Below are 19,891 nucleotides of genomic sequence, written 5' to 3'. Positions count from 1 at the left end.
GGCCCCACCCCTCCCCATCGTCCTACAGTTCCTATCGCTCAGTCTCTCCCCTTCACCCCGCCCCCTACAGTTCCTATAGCCCCACCCCATATCTCCGCCCTCCTCAGCTCCTATCTTCCCGCCCCTACACTGTACAGCGAGCCCCGCCCCGTCACCCCGTTTCCCCCCACCCGCCCCGCTATTTATATAGCGTCGGGCCCCCGCCCGGACACCGCAGTGCGCCCTTAGCTGGCGACTGTGTCCCACGGGGCGCCGGTACCTGTGTGAGGCGAGGCGGACGCCATGGCGGCCGAGGCCCTGGCAGCGGATACCGTGGCGTCGCGCCTGGCGCGGCAGGAGGAGGACATCCGCTGGCTGTGGACGGAGGTCCACCGCCTGAGAGACGAGCAGCTGAACGCGCCCGACCGCTGCCAGGCCGAGGGGCCGTGCCTCACGCGCGAGGTGGCGCAGCTGCGGGCCGAGAACCGCGAGCTGCGCCACCGCCTGTACCGCCTGCGGCTGTGCCTCGCGGAGGAGCTGAGCCACCAGGCGCGGCGGGAGAGCACGCTGCGGCAGGAGGCCGGGCGCGAGGCTGCGGGCGCTCAGGTACCGGGCTAGTGCCTGTCCGCAGGGCGTGGCGGAGCTCGTGCGCTGAGAGCCCTGGGGCGGCAGGTGGGGGTGCGTGCGGCGGCAGGTGCGCTGCGGGGGCGGGGCGGGGCCTGCCCTCCTGGCCCCCTGCCCCGCGCTCTCACTCGGGCTGGGAACCCGCGACAGACTGGACACGCCGCGGCCGCTGCGTCTCCAGCGATCGCCAGGCTGACCTAACGCTGTAATGTCTCAGCTCTTCCCGTAAATTGCTCGGCGCACATTTTCTTCAGTGGCAGAAATAGCATTTTCCTGTCTGAAAAAAATGCTGCAGTGTTTAAAATTCACACTTATTTTCTTGGGCAGGAAGACCAACAGCTCCATGTAGAAACATTTCCCTTTCCCCTGGTGAATGGCTGGTCTGAGCTGTTTATGACAGGTGGTTTGAGGTGTTTAGTTGTTGCCTTGTTTTGGAGGTCTATCTTGAGATTTGCGTATTTAATATTGTCATTTAATAGCGTATTTTAATGTTTTGGTTCACTTACCTTCTAACGTAATGCATTTCTAAGTTCTGAAGGCCTTCTCAGACTGTGGGTGTTCTCAGTCCTTGTACCAGCGGACTGTGGTGCTCCTGGGCAACACCTTCCTGAAACAGTGCATTTAAAGTCTCTGGGAGCAGCTATGCAACCATTAATCCAGGGACATTATTTGTTTAAAATTTAGGGGGGAAAAACTTTAAAGAGCAAAATATATTAAGTGTACTTAGCAAGAATGTGTGAAAGTGCACATTCAGGAAGGATTGAACCCCAGAAGACGGCTTACCTGTTGAAGGTTGTAGGTAATGGTCAGGAGAGCCCCAGCCGTGAGCCTCTAAACATGGGACGCTTGCTGCCTGCTGGCCTGTCCCTCTCCTGCTTCGGGCTTCAGATATGTTGCTCTTTGTTGTCATTGGGATGAGTTGTTTATTATTTCCCTTTATTTCTCAGCCTCCTCCTAGTCAGAGCCAAGGAAAGGACATTAAAAAGAAGAAGGAAAGCGGGCCTGACAGTGAGGTAAGTCATTGCTGTGGAAATGATATAAAATACTACCTATAATTTAAATATGCTTATGTAGTTAATTGCCCAGGGGTTTTAATTAAAACAGTTGCTGTAAATTACGGCTTGGGCCACAGGAGTGTGTTTAAAATTTTGTTAGCCTTAGATACAAGATGTCTTAACTTAGAGGTGAGCCAGCCCCACAGCTGTAAAGGGCTCCTTAGTCTATTTAAGTTGAGAAAGCAGAGCTCTTCTTTTGTGTTAAGGACACCGGCTTCTTTGTTTTTTAAATATAAATCATTAAAACAACCAGAATTGATCAGGCACATCAACATTTGGTAGGAGTAGAGGGATCTTGGCCTCAGGGATCCATCGGGTTGGGGAGTTCAGACAAACGGGAGAAACAACTAGAGAACAAAGTCAGATGGTGTATCAATAAAGGCTGAGTTGTGTTGCTCTGTGCACGAGCATGTTAAACCTGTGGAAAAGGGCGATGCCAGTGTGTGTGGTAGTTGGAAGAGGAGGGCTTTGCGCAGGATCCTGAGAGCTAGGAGGGAGTTAGACCCTGGGAGGGGAATCTCCAGGGGGTGAGAGTGAAAGCAGAGTCCTAGGGGCTTGCTTGGGGACCTGCTGAGAAGGGGTGGGGCTTATTTAGAGCTGAGCAGTTAGAAAAAAGTGGACTGTGTCTGTTAACCCTTCTGTATTCTAATGGTTTTCAGGTGAAGAATCCACCAAATTTTGTGAAGGAAAGATTGAAGCTTTTTGAAATACTGAAGAAAGATCATCAGCTCTTACTTGCCATTTATGAAAAAAAGGGGAATACAAGCAATGTGATCACAGTAAGAGTGGCTGATGGGAAAACAGTGGAAGGGGAAGCTTGGAAAACGACACCTTACCAAGTGGCTGCTGAAATTAGGTAAACCGTAGTGTGGAGCAGATAATCAGCACTAAGTGTTGGGCCAGAGCTTGGTGAAAATGTGTTCTTAGGGACTGCTAAGATATTCTTTTCTTACTCAATTGAATAAATTAAATGTAATTAGGTAATTATTTACCTCTTGGCTTCTAAAGGGGCCATTTAATAAGTAATTGAATATCAGAACACAATCTCCTTCTCTTTCAAGGGTCCAACTTTTAGAGTTCTAATAAAAACATATAGGAGAGAAAAATGTATAATCCTTGACAGGTGACATTACATTGACCCGGTTCATCATCAAGTTATTTCCATGAGATTTTACAGGTCTTTTGTTGGGCTTGACTCCAAGCCATTGTTCCACCAGTAAATAACTGTGGGTGGGTCTTTGGACCAATGTGGGCAGATCCCTCAAGCTTTCCAAGCCTGTTTTCTTAAATCTTAAGTGGAAATAATAATACTTTTATCGTTTACCTTACGAGATTGTAAAGATTAAATAAAATACTATATATGAGAGATACTCTGAAAATGAAAGCAACTCTAGAAATGTACAAAAAGGCCTATTAATTATAGATTGAAGATGTATGTGTTAGAGCTATGATCAGCCCTGGAAGCTTTGACCTTCCTAGAAATTAGATACTTCAGTGAAGTTGTGTTGTTTTGACTAATGTTAATTCCTGGCATTAAATAAAATTCTGTGGAAGCTATAGCTCAGAACTGCCATGTAAATAAACTTATTATTTAAAAAGCAAACTATTCAACAATTAAAATCTTCAGATTTCCTTTGAAAAATATAGTTAAGATTGTATTTTTCATCCTATTATATCATACACCCTAAAGGCCCCTCCCAACTTGTTCCTGTGCTTTCCAGGAGAGAGGAATAGATGTGCTGGGAACGGGCTTTGAGGCAAAAATAAGTTTATGTTTCCTTGTGGAGAGTCATTTGCATGTTGGTGGATTGAAGTCTGAGCCGTCCTGCACTGAAGAGACTGTCCAAGCTTGGGAAACAAGGTCATTTCATTATAGGACGTGTTCTCATTGTACAGTCAGTGACTTGCATTCCCACAGGTACTAGTTTAAAACCACCCTCGAGTTTAATGACGGAGGGGTTACAGGAGTGTCTAAAAAGTAAAATTGTCCAAAACTAAAGCATGGGCAAAGCTATATCAGGCAAACCTGATAAGAAGAAAGCAGTGGTCTTAATGTTACCATCAGACAGCAGAATTTAGGGCTGTCTAAATCATTAGACAGAATCATTGAATGGGAGACTGAGGCTTATTTTTAAAATAAAAGAACAGTGTAATTCCCAATTTGTCATGCACCTTTATGAGTTATATAACGTAGCATCAAACCAGAAATACAAGATTATAGGAACTTAAGAGTGTAAGGTCAGATCTTAACAAACGGCACTGCGAAACAGAGGAAAGCTTCAAGTGAGCTTTATTAGGGAGCGCTCCCGGGCGAGGTTCACTGGTCCGAGAGAAAGGGGGCCAGAGAAGTCGCGCCCGGGCGAGGGTTGGGCAAGATTTTATAGGGGAAGAAGGGAAAGGGGTGTGGTGAATCTGGGAGGGCACAGGGTATTCCTTATTTGGTGGTCTTTTCGGGTATCCTGGGAGACCGTTAATCCCGCCCCTCGAAAGGCGGGAAGGCTGGGCTGGGTTCAAAGTCCCCAGGTCAGTTCCTGGAACTGGGTGGTCCGGAATGTCTCCAGGGCAGTTTCTGGAACTGGGTGGTCCGGAGAATTTCGTTCTGATGCAACCTGTGAATCTGATTGTGTTCCCCTGCCTCGGGCCAGTTGGCCTTACAAAGAGTGGCAGACCTTAACATGCCTTTCTCAGTTTTTGATCAAATAGCCCAAAATTAAGATTATATGGTCTGAATAATAACACTCTAAGGTAGGCTTCGTGGCTAGTCCCTGATCTCTGTGCTGTGGCCCAGATGGTGCCTTCTCTCTTGACACCTGTGGTCGTGCTTTAGGTTCCTCAGAATCTTAATAAAATACAGAAACACAGAGTTAGCATTCTGTGAGCAAAGTGAAATCCGTTGTGAACTCAGTAAGCATTAAATGACAAGACAAAACAAAACTAGGAAATTAAAAAAACTTCAAAATACTCAGGTGAAAAGAAATAAAAAGTATTTTCAGAAATAAAAAGAGTAAAAAAGGAGTATTCTTAGAAAATACTTTTAATGAAGAGAATATATTTCAAAATCTATGTAATACATCTGAAGTGGTGATCAGGAACAGATTTATAGTGTTGAAGGCTTTTATTATTGAATAAAAAAAAATGAAATAACTAAGAATTCAACTCAGGCAGTTAGAAAAAGAACAATTAAACTAGGAGGAAACTAAAAAAGTGAATTAGAGAACAGTATTAACTGAAAAACTATTAAAATAAGTAAGGGTGCAGCAAGGTGTATGGTTATAAAAATAAAGTTAAAAATAATAGTTTTATTAAATTATACTGACTGTTCCCTTGGTTTACTGAGACTTGATTGCATGGATGATTTTCCCTGCTCTGTGGGAGTGTCGGCCTTCCTAAGTGTAACATGTTAAGGTACAAATCATTAAGGAAAAGACGGACAGAGTCTAAAACACTTAGGAAAAATGGCTATGCGTAAAAATGACGCATAAAAAGGAGGAAAAGATAATCTTAGAAATGCAAATTAATATTATCTATTGGTCTGTCAAAGATTTATGAATAATGGTTAATATTGATATGATATTGGGGAAATGGCACTGGTGGGGGAATGGAGGGTGGATGCAGAGGCGCAGTCTCTTTCTTAAATGTGCAAACCCCAACCCTTGGATCCAGTCATTCTATACATAGCCATTTATCCCAAGGAAATACCCCAGCAGAAAAAATGAGCAAAGGACAGTTCATAGTAGTTCATTGAAGAGTAGTTCTTGGAATGTGGTCCCCAAACCAGCAGCATTAGCATCACCTGGGAACTTGCTGGAAGAGCAGATTCTCGGGCCCCATCCCACACTTGCTGAATCAGTTAGTCATCTGTGTTTCCAGGAGCCCCCCAGCGGCTTCTGACTAAACTGCTGCAGGAAAGAGCCCTAGGGTTTAAATAAGGCAGATGCCACATTCTCCCCTGAGAGACTCGTGGTGGCCAGGCTGGTGGGCGTCTCCGGTCTAGGCAGTCCTTCATGGACCCAAGATCCCCGCATCTTGTCGCTCTGCCATCCCCTTAGGTAGGGTTTGTCCACGTCTAGGGGTGGAGGCTGGGTCACACCCATGGACCTGCTTGCAGGCAGGGGAAGAGCGGCTGGAGAGCAAGGGTGCTTTGAGGCCAAGACCCTGGAGCAGCACGTTTTAATTCCCACCTACAGCCTGTTAGCTCACGCTTAGTCACACAGCTACGCCGCCTGTAAGAGAATGGAAACGTAGCTCCTGCTGGCTGGCCACGTGTCCAGCCCTGGCACTCTCACCACAGGAGAAAGGAAGGATGGTCTTGGGGACAGCATCCGCCACGGCGTGCTGCTGGAACCTCCAGACACCTGTGAGCATCCGCCGTGCATCATCCCCCACACTCCCTCACTCTCCAGGTGAGACGACTCCAGGCCCTGGCAGCAGAAAGCCCAGGATTTTCAGGTGAAGCACACAACACCCCCATCGGCTGGCTGCTCGTGCTCTAGCAGCAAGTAAACTGATAGACGAGGCTGCCCACGCCACGTGTATATGGTGGTGGGATAAACACAATCGCGATTAAAGTGTCATTTGGAAAAAAGAGGAGTGATGCGGCAGACAGTGGTAGTCAGGAGCCCCCAGATCTTGTCTGCAGCCTGGCCGTGGGTGGGGCTCGGGTCAAACCATCTGGCCACCCTTTGTCCTCTGGGAGCAGCTCTCTTGTCCACCGCCCTCTGTCGGCCCTGATTTTGCAATTTGGAGGGCTTGTCGTTGTCCCTCGCCTTCACTTGCCACATCTGAAGTGCGGGCAGTTGTTCATGGTGGAGGCCGCAAGGTTTGCTGGTGCGGCTCCTGCTGGTGCACACGTGGGGCTCAGGGCTCCTGAGGATCAGTGACAGGTACTTGTAAGCTGGGCTTGTAGTTTGTTTGGCAAAACAATTCCCTCAAGCAATTAACCGTAGTAGGCTTCTAACTAGAAGCTTCTAGTCGGTTTCCCATGAAAGTAACCATACTGAAGATTTCTCCTAGACAGAGACTTCTCACCCTTTTACTCCCTGGCCTTTGCCCTTTGCTTGTTCCTCTCTCCCTCAGTTAAATGGGCCAAGATCAGACAAAACTGGAGGTTGCGGGCTCTGATCCTTGTAGCTGGACCAGGCTGTGTTGTCTGTCTCTGTGCGGCCTTTGAAAAGGGCTGTCAGTGCCTGTTCCTCCTGCTCTTTGGGACAGAAGATTGTTTTTGCATCTTGCACAGCCTCACACTTCTGAACTCCCAGTCAGTTGAGCTTACAGGTCGCATGCGGAGAGAGCCTCCCTCGCAAGGGGACAAATACCGTCTGAGCTGATCTTGGCCTGGTAGTATTTTGTTAAAAGCCACGAGAGTTCCCCAGTGTATCCCAGCGTTTGCCTTTGTATAACCGTTTACTCATGTGCTACAGGCATCGTAAGCACATTATTTGCCTGCAAGTCTTAGGAGACACTTCGTTATGCTGTAACAGGGTTATTGGCTTTCCACGTCTGAGTACCTCTTTCTGTGTAACCCACCGCCCATCCGCTAAGCCAATGCCGGATGATTTGTTTTTGTTACTCACTTGCAGGCCCTTATTTCTGCGTTAAGACACAGGCTAAGCTGCTGCAACAGGCCACAGAAAACTTAGTGCCTTAAATACGACTAGAGCCTCTCTGACAGCAGTCTGGGGGTGCGGGGTCCAGGTTGGCATGCAGCGCTTCTCCATACGTTTATTTGGGGACCTGAATTCCTTCCATCTGGCTGTTGGATGGTCTGGTACAGTGTTCCTTTGTCCGTATGGTCCAAAGGTCGTAGCATGTGTGCTCCATCTACAGAGGGCCGGATGGACAGGTGCCCTGCATGGCGTTAAGGCTGAGATATGGCAGTGCTGGACACCGCTTCTGCCTCCACCTAAGCCACGTGGCTGCCTCCTGCTGCAAGGACGGCCAGGCACTGATTGTAGAGGACAGAGAGAATGGGCTTGAGGAGCCCTTAGCAGCCTGGCATGGCCAGCGAAGGTGAAGATAAAATTCTGCTCCACTGATGACAGTACTGAACGTGCATTAAGTTCTTAGTATGAGCACACCTTATTTAATCCTTAGGATAAATATATGAGGAAGGCCCTGCAATTCCCATCTCGCTGACGAGGAAACCGAGGCTTAGGAAAGCTGAGTAAATTGTCCAGTGTTTAACCCCAGGTCGGCCTGACCCTAGAGTGTGTGCTGTTAACCGCAGTGCTGTGCCCCTTGCTCAAGTTACTCACAGAAATGCAAATGAAAACGTTAACATTGTCAAGAGGACACAATTTTGTACTCCTCAAGGTGAGAGCACAGAGAAAGGTATTTTGGGACCCTCTCCTGATAGGAAAATTTGGTAATATAGTCCAATTAAAGTCATTAAAAGTGCTTATCCCTTGACTCAGTAGTTTTACTTCTAGAATTTTTGCTGAGAAAATAATCAGGAACTGAGATGTATGTTCAAGAATGTCCATTGCAGCTTTATTTGTCATTGTCAAAACAAGAAAAACCAAAACCCACAAAGAAATAACCCAAATCCCAGCAATAGTGGGTTCATTAAACAAATCTTAATTCTACTGCAGCTGTCAAATAGCATGTTTTACAAGTCTGTTGGGGAAAATGTCATGGTTTATTGTTAAGTTTAAAAAGTAGGTTATCATATAACAAAGAGTAATACTATTAAAATTTTTACATTGGTGTATGTATTTATCCAAAAAAGTGGAAAGACAGACAGCAAATGTTAACAGTAATTTCTGGGTGACTGGATTGAGGGTGAATCTTTTTTTTGGCCGCACACGTGGGATCTTAGTTCCCCAACCAGGGATCGAACCTGTACCCCCCTGTGTTGGAAGCACGAAGTCATAACCACTAGACCGTCAGGGAAGTCCAGAGGGTGATTTTTTTTCTTTGTGCTTTTCTGTGCTTTCTAGGTCTCTTCTCTTAACATGTTATTTTTGTCAGTAATTTTCAAACAATAAATGTTAATGAAAAGACACACACACACACACACACACACACACACACACACAAAGGAAAAGGATCAACACCTCAGTAGAAAATAGGCAAAGGACATGGACAGTTCATAAAAGTAAACTGGCCAGTAAACATTTATAATCCAATAAATCAAATTAAAACAACCATTTCCAACATCACATTGGCAAAGTTTGAAAAAATCAGGGTGCGTGGAAGTGGTACATTCAAACAATATTTATCAGCAGTCCTTCAGAGGCACATGCTCTTTGACCTAACAGTTTTACTTCCAAAGGCCTATTCCCAGAAAAGTCACCAAAGAACAAAGCCGCCTGTGCACAGATGTCTGTGCAGTGTACGCTCTGATAGCACACAACGACCTGGTGTGCAGGAGGCTTCCTTAATCAGTGTGGTCCTTCCAGAATGTTCTGGGAGTCTGTCTGATGGCATAGTTGTGAAGAAAATTATGTAGGCAACTATGTTTTTTTATGATGGGGGTGTGTGCGTGTGTGTGTGTGTGTGTGTGTGTGTGGTGTGTGAAGGAGGGGCGGGTATAGATAAAGACTGGAAAAACGTGTGCCAGAATGTTATATGAGTGGTGATATCTGGGTGGTGAGATTTATGTGATTTTTATTTTATTCTGTGCATTCTCTGTTTTTTGAGTTTTTACAGTGAACGTATCTTATTACTTTTGTACTTAAAATAAGTGTTACAAAATTTTAAAAAAATCTATCCTATTAGTTTATGTTTGTACTTTCCACTAAAGAAAGAAACCCTGGAAATCATTTTCATCTTTTGTTTTAGCCTGTGGTGCGTTAACGCCCACGTGACTGTTCTCTCACCAGTCAGGAGCTGGCAGAAAGCACAGTGATAGCCAAAGTGAATGGGGAGCTGTGGGACCTGGACCGTCCGCTGGAAGGGGACTCCACCCTAGAGCTGCTCATGTTTGAGGACAAGGAAGCCCAAGCTGTAAGTGTTTAAAGACCAACCCACCATACTTCGGCTATTTATGTTGTCAATTACATTATGTAATTATGAAGCCACATACCGAAGTCAAGAATGATGGGTTTTGTGGCCTTCTAAGGTTTAAAATGCATTTGTTGGTGTTTAATAAATATAATATTAATAACACCATATTTAAAAGTGATTCAGAAAGAGCAGTTTTTAAATGAAATACATAGCTTATATGTATTATTTAGTTTTTCTCACTTAAGATCTAACCCAAACAACTGTCACCTAACTATATGCCAGCTGTCACCCCAGAACTTGTGAACATGTATTGATTCCCTCAGTCAGCTGACCAGTATCTAAGCTGTTGGGTGCACGTGCCAGACCTTGTGGGGCGGCAGAGGCTCCTGCTACAGAGAGTTCACTGGTGGGAGGGGTAGTGAGCAAGGAAATAAACGACTAGACACTTTCGGGTGGTGTCAGCCTCCGGAGAAGTCAAGTAGGAGCAGCCGTGGTAGCTGGCCCGGCAGTTAGCTTTAACCCTCTCCTGAGGGCGGAATCCTGCCAAGACCTGAGCACTTTCCCACACTAGCTGGCTCTTGGTTGACCTGCAGACACTGTTCTCTAACAGATTCTTTAACAGTGGGCTGCTGCAGGCTTTCAGTCTGTCAGGTGTTTGGGTGGGGGGCCGGGGGAGCTACCAAACTTAATGTTCCATGGAGGGGTCGGCCTCTTTGGAGTTCTTTCCCCCTGTGTTTAGTGACATCATGAAAGAGAAAACTTATTTATCATATTATCTTGGGGAATGTTTCTAGAGTGTCTCATCAGCCCGCCCCTCTGCCTACCCTGATACTAACATGGCACCTGGTGTCACATTGCAGGGCTTCCGAAATACTTGTGGTTGTTTATGGAAATGAGAATGTTCCGTGCCAGGCACCAGCCCCAGCCCCTCGTGTACATTATCTCCCTGAGTCTGCACTTACCTTTTCACACAGGTACCGTGTTAATAGTACACAGGCTCAGGATGGTTCAGTAACTTTTCCAAGCTCTTGATGCTTCTTTTAGTGTAACTTAGTAACAGAGACTTTTTTGTTGTTGTTCTTGGATTTTATTTTCCTGTTACTATGAACATATTAAGATTTTGAGCATAAACCCATTTATGAATATTTAATGCATATCCATGAAAAGGAAATTCTAGAAAAGCAAATCTAGAAAACTCAGATCTACAAGATGATAAAATTAATGATTTTGTAAAGCATTTTTTACTTTACAGAAAAATTCGTCTCCTTTGTATAGCAAACTCTTAAACTTCTATTTTAAAAGATGCTTCTATTTACAAGACTATTTAGTGCATGATGTAACATAGGAAAGTAAATAGTCCCCACCCTCTAGGTAAAGTCATGTTGAAAGTGACAGCAAGAATGTTCATGTAAAGTTGATAAATACGCGCACCAGAAACAAGGAGCATTTTATAAAATGGTAGAGCTTTCAAGTTTAAAATATATCTAATAGATATTTCCTTTTGCAAGCATGCTGTCCAGCAGGAGAATGTATGTGGGTATTCGTTCTGCTCTAAATCTTTGCCAAACTCCCAGGAGCAGTCAGCGATGTGCTGCTGGGACCTCATGCTCAGGAAGCATAGGTACTTACCTGAGGTGTAAACAAGGTACTTATCTGAGGTGTAAACAAAACCAGATATATGTAAGAACCCAAGCTGCTAGTTCTGTGATGCCCTATGTTTTAAATGTAAATTCAATCATTTCTTTTCTGCTTAAAACCTTTTAATACATCCCACTCATTAGAATAAAACTCAAATCCCTCTCCAAGGCCTGCATGGCCGCTGGCTTGTTCTTACCTGTCAGCCTTCCTCAAGCTGCTTTGTGATACATCCCCCCAACCGTAACCATGCTGTGAATACAGGGCCTCTGCCATGATTCTTGATTACAGCACCCTGTTCATCTTTTTTTTGCGGTACACGGGCCGCTCACTGTTGTGGCCTCTCCCGTTGCGGAGCATAGGCTCCGGACGCACAGGCTCAGCAGCCATGGCTCACGGGCCCAGCCGCTCCGTGGCATGTGGGATATTCCCGGACTGGGGCACGAACCCGTGTCCCCTGCATCGGCAGGTGGACTCTCAACCACTGCGCCACCAGGGAAGCCCTCATCTTCTTTTAAATACACTTCTCGTCTTGCGATGATGCACTTAGAGGTTTGTTGCCTGCCCTCTCTCCCACTAGGCTGCAAACCGCATGAGGCCAGTGGCTCTCATTTCTTTCTCTCTTGTGTCTCTAGCACCTAACACAGTGTTTGGCTCAGTTGATTTCCAGGTGCGCACAATGCACCGAAGAAGGTACTTGGGCTGACGCTGGCAGCCAGCCTGCCATCCTGTATCATCCCAAGCAGAGGGTTCTGCCTCTAGGCCTGGTGCCGCGGGTCGGGATTGCACGGAGCCTGCTCAACCAGCTAACTCCCTCTACTCCGGTTTATTATCTCAGACAGCTTTCTAATTGCAATTTGTTTCCTATTTAATTGAGGAAGGTGCTGCCAGAGGACTCGATTGTCTTGTTCCTTTGGCATCTATATTTATTGATATTTGGTGACTGGTTAGTTTTAGTGTATCCATAAACCGTTGATTCCTTGGTAATTCAAAACCCAATCAACTTTCTGAACTTGTAGAGCTAATGACTGGCCCTTGGACTGCAGTGAATTAACTAGTGTACACCCTGCCCAGGGGACCCCGGCAGCCAGCAGACAGTCCTCAGTGACCCCTCTGTCTTGAGTTATCTTTCAGACTTCCACAGCCACGTGCTATTCAGCACGTGAAGACTGCTGTGTAGACGCAGGATCTTGTTAACGTGAGCGATGTCATGAGCAGCCGCTGTGGCCTCGAATCTGATTCAGAGAGGCTGCCTGGAGGAGGAGGAAGGGGGCCCATGCCCGGCACTCCCTGGCGTTCCTCTGCGCTGGGCCTGGACCGGCTCTGGGCGGCTGCTCTGCTCGGTGGTCAAGGCACAGAAGGAAGTGGTTTAGGAGCTGGGCTTCAGTGCCACACAGAGCAGCAGCTGCACGTTAGAACCAAGCAGCCGGCTGCCGGGGATTCCAGACAGGGCTCAGGAAGCATCTCTCGTCAGCAGTGGCCAGAGACTGATGCTGCCTTGTGTCCCAGTGTCTGTCCCCTTACACTGTATCCACGTGCCCGCTTGTCCTCTTGTCTGCCTGATGGCTTCCCGTGACCCGTGGTCGTGGCCGCGGCCTCTGTCCTGCCTGCAGGTGTACTGGCACTCCAGTGCCCACGTCCTCGGGGAAGCCCTGGAGCTCTACTATGGGGGCCTCCTGTGCTGCGGGCCACCTACCGACTGCGGGTTCTACTACGACATGTTCCTCAAAGACAGGTAACGCCTCTGAGTGCATGTGTTTATAGTGGTTACACATCAGTGTGGTGAATACCTATTGCAGAATGTGATTATAGATTAGGTCACCATTTATGAACAGTATTATTTTATGAGTTTAGATTCAAGGGTAACTTCTCAAATTGTTTTCTTTCTTTTCTTGAGAAGGATGTGATATACTATTTATGTAACCTGAGACTTGGCTAGGGCAAACTACTAATTCGGACCAGAGTTGTAGGGTTAATCCCTCGAGAGCACATAGTTCAGCTCTGCGCCGTGATGGTCAAGGGCGCTATCCACCCCAGCCACACATGTCCCACAGCTGGTGCCAGAGGGGCTGGTTCTCAGCGGCCTCATGTTCCTCAAGTAGATCTGTGCTTGAAATCACAAGCAGCAGGCCCAGCCCCGGCCCACCTCCTTCTCCATATCCCTCGTCGCCCTTAAGGAAACCACCAGCTCTCAAACCAAAACCTGAGGGTCTTCCCAAGCCCACCCTGCTCCTTGCCCCCCCCTACCCCCCCCAGTCACTCCATCCAGTTCTGCCAGTCTTATCCCCTAAGTAGTTCTCCCCCACCTTCTGCCTTAACATAGACCCCCAGCGTCCTTGCCTGGACGACCGTGGTACATTTCCCCGCCATCTGCCACCTCCATGCTGCCAAAGTGACCCCTCCCTAACCGAGCGCCCGGCACTCTGCAGCTCCTGCTCCCAACCTGTCCAGCGTAGTCCCCCCTGGAGTCATTCTGCAGGACGTGTTGACGCCCCTGTGTGCTCCGGGCTTGGTGCTGCTGACTCTGCACTGGACAGATCAGCCTGTCCTCGTGGGCTCAGCAGTCTGGATGGGAGGGACAGGCATAGACAGACACGCAGCCGTCTGCCGTCGGAGGTGATGAGGGGGTGAGGGCTGTGAAGGGGAGGTGGGGGCCTGAGCAGGCAGCCAGTCAGCTGAGAGCTCAGTGACCTTGAAGCAGGGGTGGGACAGAGGGAGAGAGGGAGCGAGCTCTGAGGCTGGTGGGGGAAGAACGTCCCAGGCCTCTGTGGGACAGCCCTGGGTCGGGGTGTGTGCGGCTTGTTTGAGGAATGCAGGTGGCCCACAGGGCTGGAGGGGTGTGAGCACAGACAGGGGTTCCTGAGAGGAGCCGGGGCTGCCCAGCGGAGGCCGGCTGACCTGCAGTTCACACTCTCAGAGCTCCCTCCCAGCCTGGATCTCCTGGTCTAGGGCAGGGGCATGGCGCACACTCCACACTACGCTTTTGAACAAAAACGTAAATGTGTGAAGAATGAGGAAGACTGCCCAGATGATCAGGCCCCGGAGGAGCTTGTGGTCCAGCTGGGGAGTGTCCAACGGGGCTGTTCAGAGAACCGAGGGCAGTTCATCAGCTGGTGCCTCTGTCTCCCTCTTTGAGAAGTAGGGTTACCTGCCTTGTGAAAGGATGACTGACCCTCTGAAGTCCTGGACAGTAAAGAACTACGTTCCTCGATGTAGAAGGCTAGTCAGCTGGTGACAAAGGCCACAGGTCTAAGGTCATGTCTGATCGATCTGTGCTGATTCTCACTGCTTTTCCCTGCAGGGCCGTGTCCAGCACAGAGCTGCCAGCGCTGGAGAGCACGTGCAAGGCCATCATCAAAGAGCAGCAGCCTTTCGAAAGGTTGGAAGTCAGCAAGGAGGCCCTGCTGGACCTGTTTAAGGTGATTTCGTGCCGGGAACGTGAACAATATTTAACACAGACGACTGGTTTTAACAAATAATTGGCCACTGCTCACCAAATTGTTCCAAACGGGTTGGTTGAATTTTTAATGCAGACATAGGTAGGTGAAGGCCCGGGTGAATAGTTTCATATGTGTGTTTTACAAATCTGATTAATTCTGAGTGTTGTTAGTACTCTGGCTATTGAATTCAACAATATGTATAATACCATCTATTCATTCTGGGTTTTCCTCTTTTGTTTGGGGTTTTCTGCTAATTTTTTTTTTCACGTCTTTATTGGAGTAAAAATGCTTTACAATGTTGTGTTAGTTTCTGCTGTTCAACAAAGTGAATCAGCTATATGTATACATATATCCCCGTATCCCCTCCCTCTTGAGCCTCCCTCCCACCCTCCCTATCCCACCCCTCTAGGTGGTCACAAAGCACTGAGCTGATCTCCCTGTGCTATGCAGCAGCTTCCCACTAGCCATCCATTTTACATTTGGTAGTGTGTATGTCAATGCCACTCTCTCATTTCATCCCAGCTTCTGCCTGCCCCCCGCTGTGCCCTCAAGTCCATTCTCTACACCTGTGTCTTTGTTCTTGCCCTGCCACTAGGTTCATCAGTACCGCTTTTAAAATTCCATATATAAGCGTTAGCGTACGGTATTTGTTTTTCTCTTTATGACTTACTTCATTCTGTATGACAGATTCTAGGTCCATCCACCTCACTACAAATAACTCAATTTCGTTCCTTTTTATGGCTGAGTAATATTCCATTGTATATACGTACCACATCTTCTTTATCCATTCATCTGTCGATGGACATTTAGGTTGCTTCCATGTCCTGGCTACTGTAAATAGAGCTGCAGTGAACATTGTGGTACATGACTCTTTTTGAATTATGGTTTTCTCAGAGTATATGCCCAGTAGTGGGATTGCTGGGTCATATGGTAGTTCTATTTTTAGTTTCTTAAGGAACCTCCATACTGTTCTCCATAGTGGCTGTATCAATTTACATTCCCACCAACAGTGCAGGAGGGTTCCCTTTTTTAATTTTTACATGTCCTCAGAATTTTATTTACTTCATATAGTTAAAATTGGAATCTTCGAGAGCAGTGCTGTCCAATAATGAGATCCACAAATCTGAGCCACATATGTCATCTTAAATTTTCTGGTAGCCACCTTTTAAAAGTAAAAGAAAGATGAAATTAATTTTTATAACATTTTATTTAACCCAATAAATCAAAAATATTGCTTCAACATGTAACCAACATAAAAAGTAATTAGTGAGCTATTTTATTTTCTTCTTTTCACATTATGCCTCTGAAATCCAGTGTTTTGCCCTTGTGGTGCACCTCATTTCAGATCAGTTGCATTTCATATGCTCAGTAGGCTCCCGTCCTGCATGGCACAGCTCTGGGCTCTCAGCTCTTTGTATCCCCACAGTCTCAGCACCTAGAACATAGCAGATGCCCATTCAGTGTGTGTTGAAAAAAGTTAACATTTTTTCCCACTTAAACATTTTGTGTGATAATATGTAAATGTATTTTTCTTTGTAGTACAATAAATTTAAATGCCGCATCCTGAAGGAGAAGATTAACACGCCAACGACCACAGTTTACAGGTAAAGTGTGTGTGAATTTTAAACACTGCTCAGTGGTACATCTGAAGGCATTAACAGTAGCAAGTCTGTCTTTGGTGGGTGGTCTGTTTGTAAATTTGCATGGTTGGTATAGTACTGCTGTAGGTGGGGACTCTGAAATGTTATCACCAAAGGGGAATTGTTATTTTCTCATTTGTATTTATTAGGATGGTACTAAAAACACACATTCTGTTTTCTGGATGTTAGCTGTAGCAGCCTCTTTCTCCCTGTGGGTAAGACTGTGTTCTCAGGGCCTCACATTTTGGGGGACTGTTAGGGAAAGGAATTCTGTTTGTCCTCCCACATTCTTATTGAGGGGCGGTGGGAGCTGTCATGGACCATCTCCTTGGGCAGTGATTCTCTGCCTCTTACCACGCTCTCCACTGCTTGGGGTCCAAGAGCATTACCCTCCAGGCGTCAGCTGGACTCACAGTGAGACAAGAAGTGGTGGGAAGCAGAGGCCAGTGGGAGCCCCTACACAAACTACTTAGTTTTGCTGGGCATTAGGCTCCCAACCCCTTTTACTGGCAACTTGTTCAGCTGCCTTGTGGGTACTGCTCGTCTCTGTTCCTGTGTGTCCTGCTCTCTGGCTGCCTGTGACCTTCACGGTCCCATCGGAGAAGACCTGGTCCCTGTATAAGTACGACCACAAATATCCTCCACAGGGAACTTCCTTTCCACACTCAAGTACTATGGTTCTCTGACTTAATTGTACTGTGAGTAAAATTATACCCCCTTTATGCACAGCTGTGTACAGTGCATTTCTTTTTTTAAAAAAATAAATGTATTTATTGTATTTATTTATTTTTGGCTGTGTTTGGTCTTCATTGCTGCACGTGGGCTTTCTCTAGTTGCAGCAAGCAGGAGCTACTCTTCGTTGCCATGCGCGGGCTTCTCACTGTGGTGGCTTCTCTTGTTGCGGAGCACAGGCTCTAGGCATGTGGGCTTCAGTAGTTGTGGCACGCAAGCTCAGTAGTTGTGGCTCACAGGCTCTAGAGTGCAGGCTCAGTAGTTGTTGTGCACGGGCTTAGTTGCTCCGTGGCATGTGGGATCTTCCCGGACCAGGGCTCAAACCCGTGTCCCCTGCATTGGCAGGCGGATTCTCAACCACTGCACCACCAGGGAAGTCCCCACAGTGCATTTCTTAAATGATAATATGAACACATGGCCATTTTATGCTGAGGGTGGATACCATGCTTATCTTATTTTTGCTGCTCTCCAATGACCTGATAAGATTTTGTTATTTATTACCTATAATACAAATAAGTGTCAGTATAATCATTTTAAAGTTTAAAAATAAATGAAGAAATTGAAAAGGTATTCTAAGTTTTAAATTTCTGGCTTTTAATACTTGACATTTTGGGTTGTTTTTTTTTAACTTAGGTCAACGTTGATGCTTATTCTATCAATTGGAATGGCTTGTATTTAATTTTTTGAAAATAAATGGCTTTTTTTCTATGGAATTATTTAAAGATTAGCTTATTAAAGTCTTTCATGCTAATCAGGCATTTTTTTCCATTTCTCTGAGCATTGACTTACAACCTCCATCTTGGACAGAGAACAATACATAAAAGCCTGGTCATTCAGAGAAATGATGTTTTCATGTTTAAAGCTTCATTGTACTTTGGTGAATAATCCAGTCCCTTTATGTATTCATTGTAATTTTTAACTTTTTAACCAATGAACTTTAAAAATACTTAAAATTGGTTGGAATAGTTAAGGAACAACTTTTTTTCTTTACTAAATTTCCCTTAAATTGGTTGACGTTAAGTCACCTTCCCTCAGACCCACATTATTGGTATCTTAACTCTGCTAATGTTTCTGTACTTGGAGAAAAGTCTGCGCTTGTTAGGGTTTAGTGGTCCCTTGTTCATTATAGGTGCAGGCGAGTCCCCAGCTGCAGCCCCGTGTGCTTTAATAGCAGTGTCGTCTCGGATCTAAACCTTTGCCTGAGATTTACGTTGTTAAGTCAGTATGCTGTTTTTCTAAACCAAGAGACAATTAGACATTTTGTCATGAAATCAGAGGGCCTTAAAACAAACAAAAACCCTTGAATTTATTTACTTTTTAAGTAGACTATTTTTTAGAGCCGTTTAGGTTCGCAGCAAAATTTAGAAGAAGATGCAGAGAGTTCCCATACACCCTTGCCCCCATATATGCACAACTTCCCCATGGTCAAGATTACCCACCAGAGGTGGGAAATGAGTTACAATCCATCTACACCGATGCTTATAGCGTGCTTCAGTGTTGGTGTGCATTCTGTGGGTTTGGTGAAGTTTATTTTTAATGTAAAATACCAACTTAACGCATTTTTTATAACTGTCATATAATTTCGGTTTTGAAAATTAGTGTAGAGCAGGGAAATGGCTATCTGATTTTAAGACAGTGAAGGTTTTTAGGAGCCTTAGGGTGTGACAATGAAAAGTGGTGTCTCTGTCTGCACAGTTTCTTTCCAAGGATTCTGTGGCTTTTGAATGTGAGCGAAGGAGGGAAGGCTGGGATCTGAGACTAGGTGAATCGCCTCTTTCCTGCTCCTTAAATTAAAAATTCATTTAAATTAAGTTTTTCCTAAATTAAACATTGCCCCAAAACATAGAACATGGTTTCTAATGAATAGTCCCAAAAGCTATAACTGTGCCTGGGCATGTTTTAAATATTTTATTACAGGTGTGGTCCACTAGTTGACCTTTGTAAAGGCCCCCATGTAAGACACACTGGAAAAATTAAAGAGATAAAAATTTTCAAGGTAAGTATTGATTTTTTCTTAATATAGTAAACTTAAGATGAACTAGATATTCAATAATATCTTTTATAACCTGAACACCATGCCTCTTAGAAACACTACATTCATATTTGATTTTTATATGGGCTTCTAAAAATAATATAATTTTTTAGAATTTTGGTAATTAGAACATTATATGTAGCCTTTAATTGTTTATCATTTAACCTTACTATACGTGTTACAGTGCATTTCTTTTTCATCTATATTAAAATATTGTTCTGCATACTATTGTTTTCTTGAATTGCCCTAATGTGAACAAGAATGTTTATCTGCATGTAAGAATAACGTACTGTAGGAAAAGGAGAAAATAAAGGGTAGAGTGGTATGATGCAGAAAACGCGCTCTGGAATCAAGAGGCCTGAGACTGACATCACCGTCCTGCCCTTCCCAGGCCTTGGTTTTCTCACGGGTGGAGGAAGGGTGATGACAGTCAGCAAGGCTGGCCTTCATGTCCCCACACCTCTTCCTCCACTGCCCTCTCCTGGGTGATGGACTCGGGGCTTGGCCTTCCCTCATTTCCACACTTTCTTTCTCACTTTTCTTCCCTAGAATCCACAGCAGACTGAGTACATAATTTACTGATTAATGGTATAATTTGGGCTGGGAAGGTTTAGTTAGAAACAATATAAGATTCCAAGTCTACAAAAACTCATCTTTAAGTAAGCTATGCTGATGTTAGGGTGAGGAATTGTGTACAGTCATCCCTTGGCATCCACGGGGCAGTGGTTCCAGGATACCCGGCTGATACCAAAGTCCACGGTAGCTCAGGCCCCTGGTATGAACCAGCTGTACATATTTCAGAGCAGT

The 19,891-nt window shown here is 45.6% G+C and overlaps 1 protein-coding gene across 1 annotated transcript in view; it reads left to right on the top strand.

The window, feature by feature from the left end:
- The first annotated feature begins 236 nt into the window (after positions 1–236).
- Positions 237–19,891, top strand: part of TARSL2 (threonyl-tRNA synthetase like 2) — a 52,568-nt gene continuing 32,913 nt past the window's right edge. The window contains exons 1-8 of the mRNA XM_029238998.1: positions 237–585; positions 1,551–1,616; positions 2,318–2,514; positions 9,482–9,605; positions 12,854–12,975; positions 14,542–14,659; positions 16,220–16,284; positions 18,970–19,048. Of these exons, the coding sequence (XP_029094831.1) occupies positions 283–585; positions 1,551–1,616; positions 2,318–2,514; positions 9,482–9,605; positions 12,854–12,975; positions 14,542–14,659; positions 16,220–16,284; positions 18,970–19,048 (1,074 nt within the window). The 5' untranslated portion in view covers positions 237–282. The remainder of the gene's footprint in view (positions 586–1,550; positions 1,617–2,317; positions 2,515–9,481; positions 9,606–12,853; positions 12,976–14,541; positions 14,660–16,219; positions 16,285–18,969; positions 19,049–19,891) is intronic.

The sequence above is a fragment of the Monodon monoceros genome, unplaced genomic scaffold, assembly GCF_005190385.1.
Source record: "Monodon monoceros isolate NGI ecotype Baffin Bay Population unplaced genomic scaffold, NGI_Narwhal_1 Super_Scaffold_21, whole genome shotgun sequence".
NCBI classification, from domain to species: Eukaryota; Metazoa; Chordata; class Mammalia; order Artiodactyla; family Monodontidae; genus Monodon; species Monodon monoceros.
Note: the sequence above shows the minus strand (reverse complement) of the source record. Positions and strands in the feature narration are given on the sequence as shown.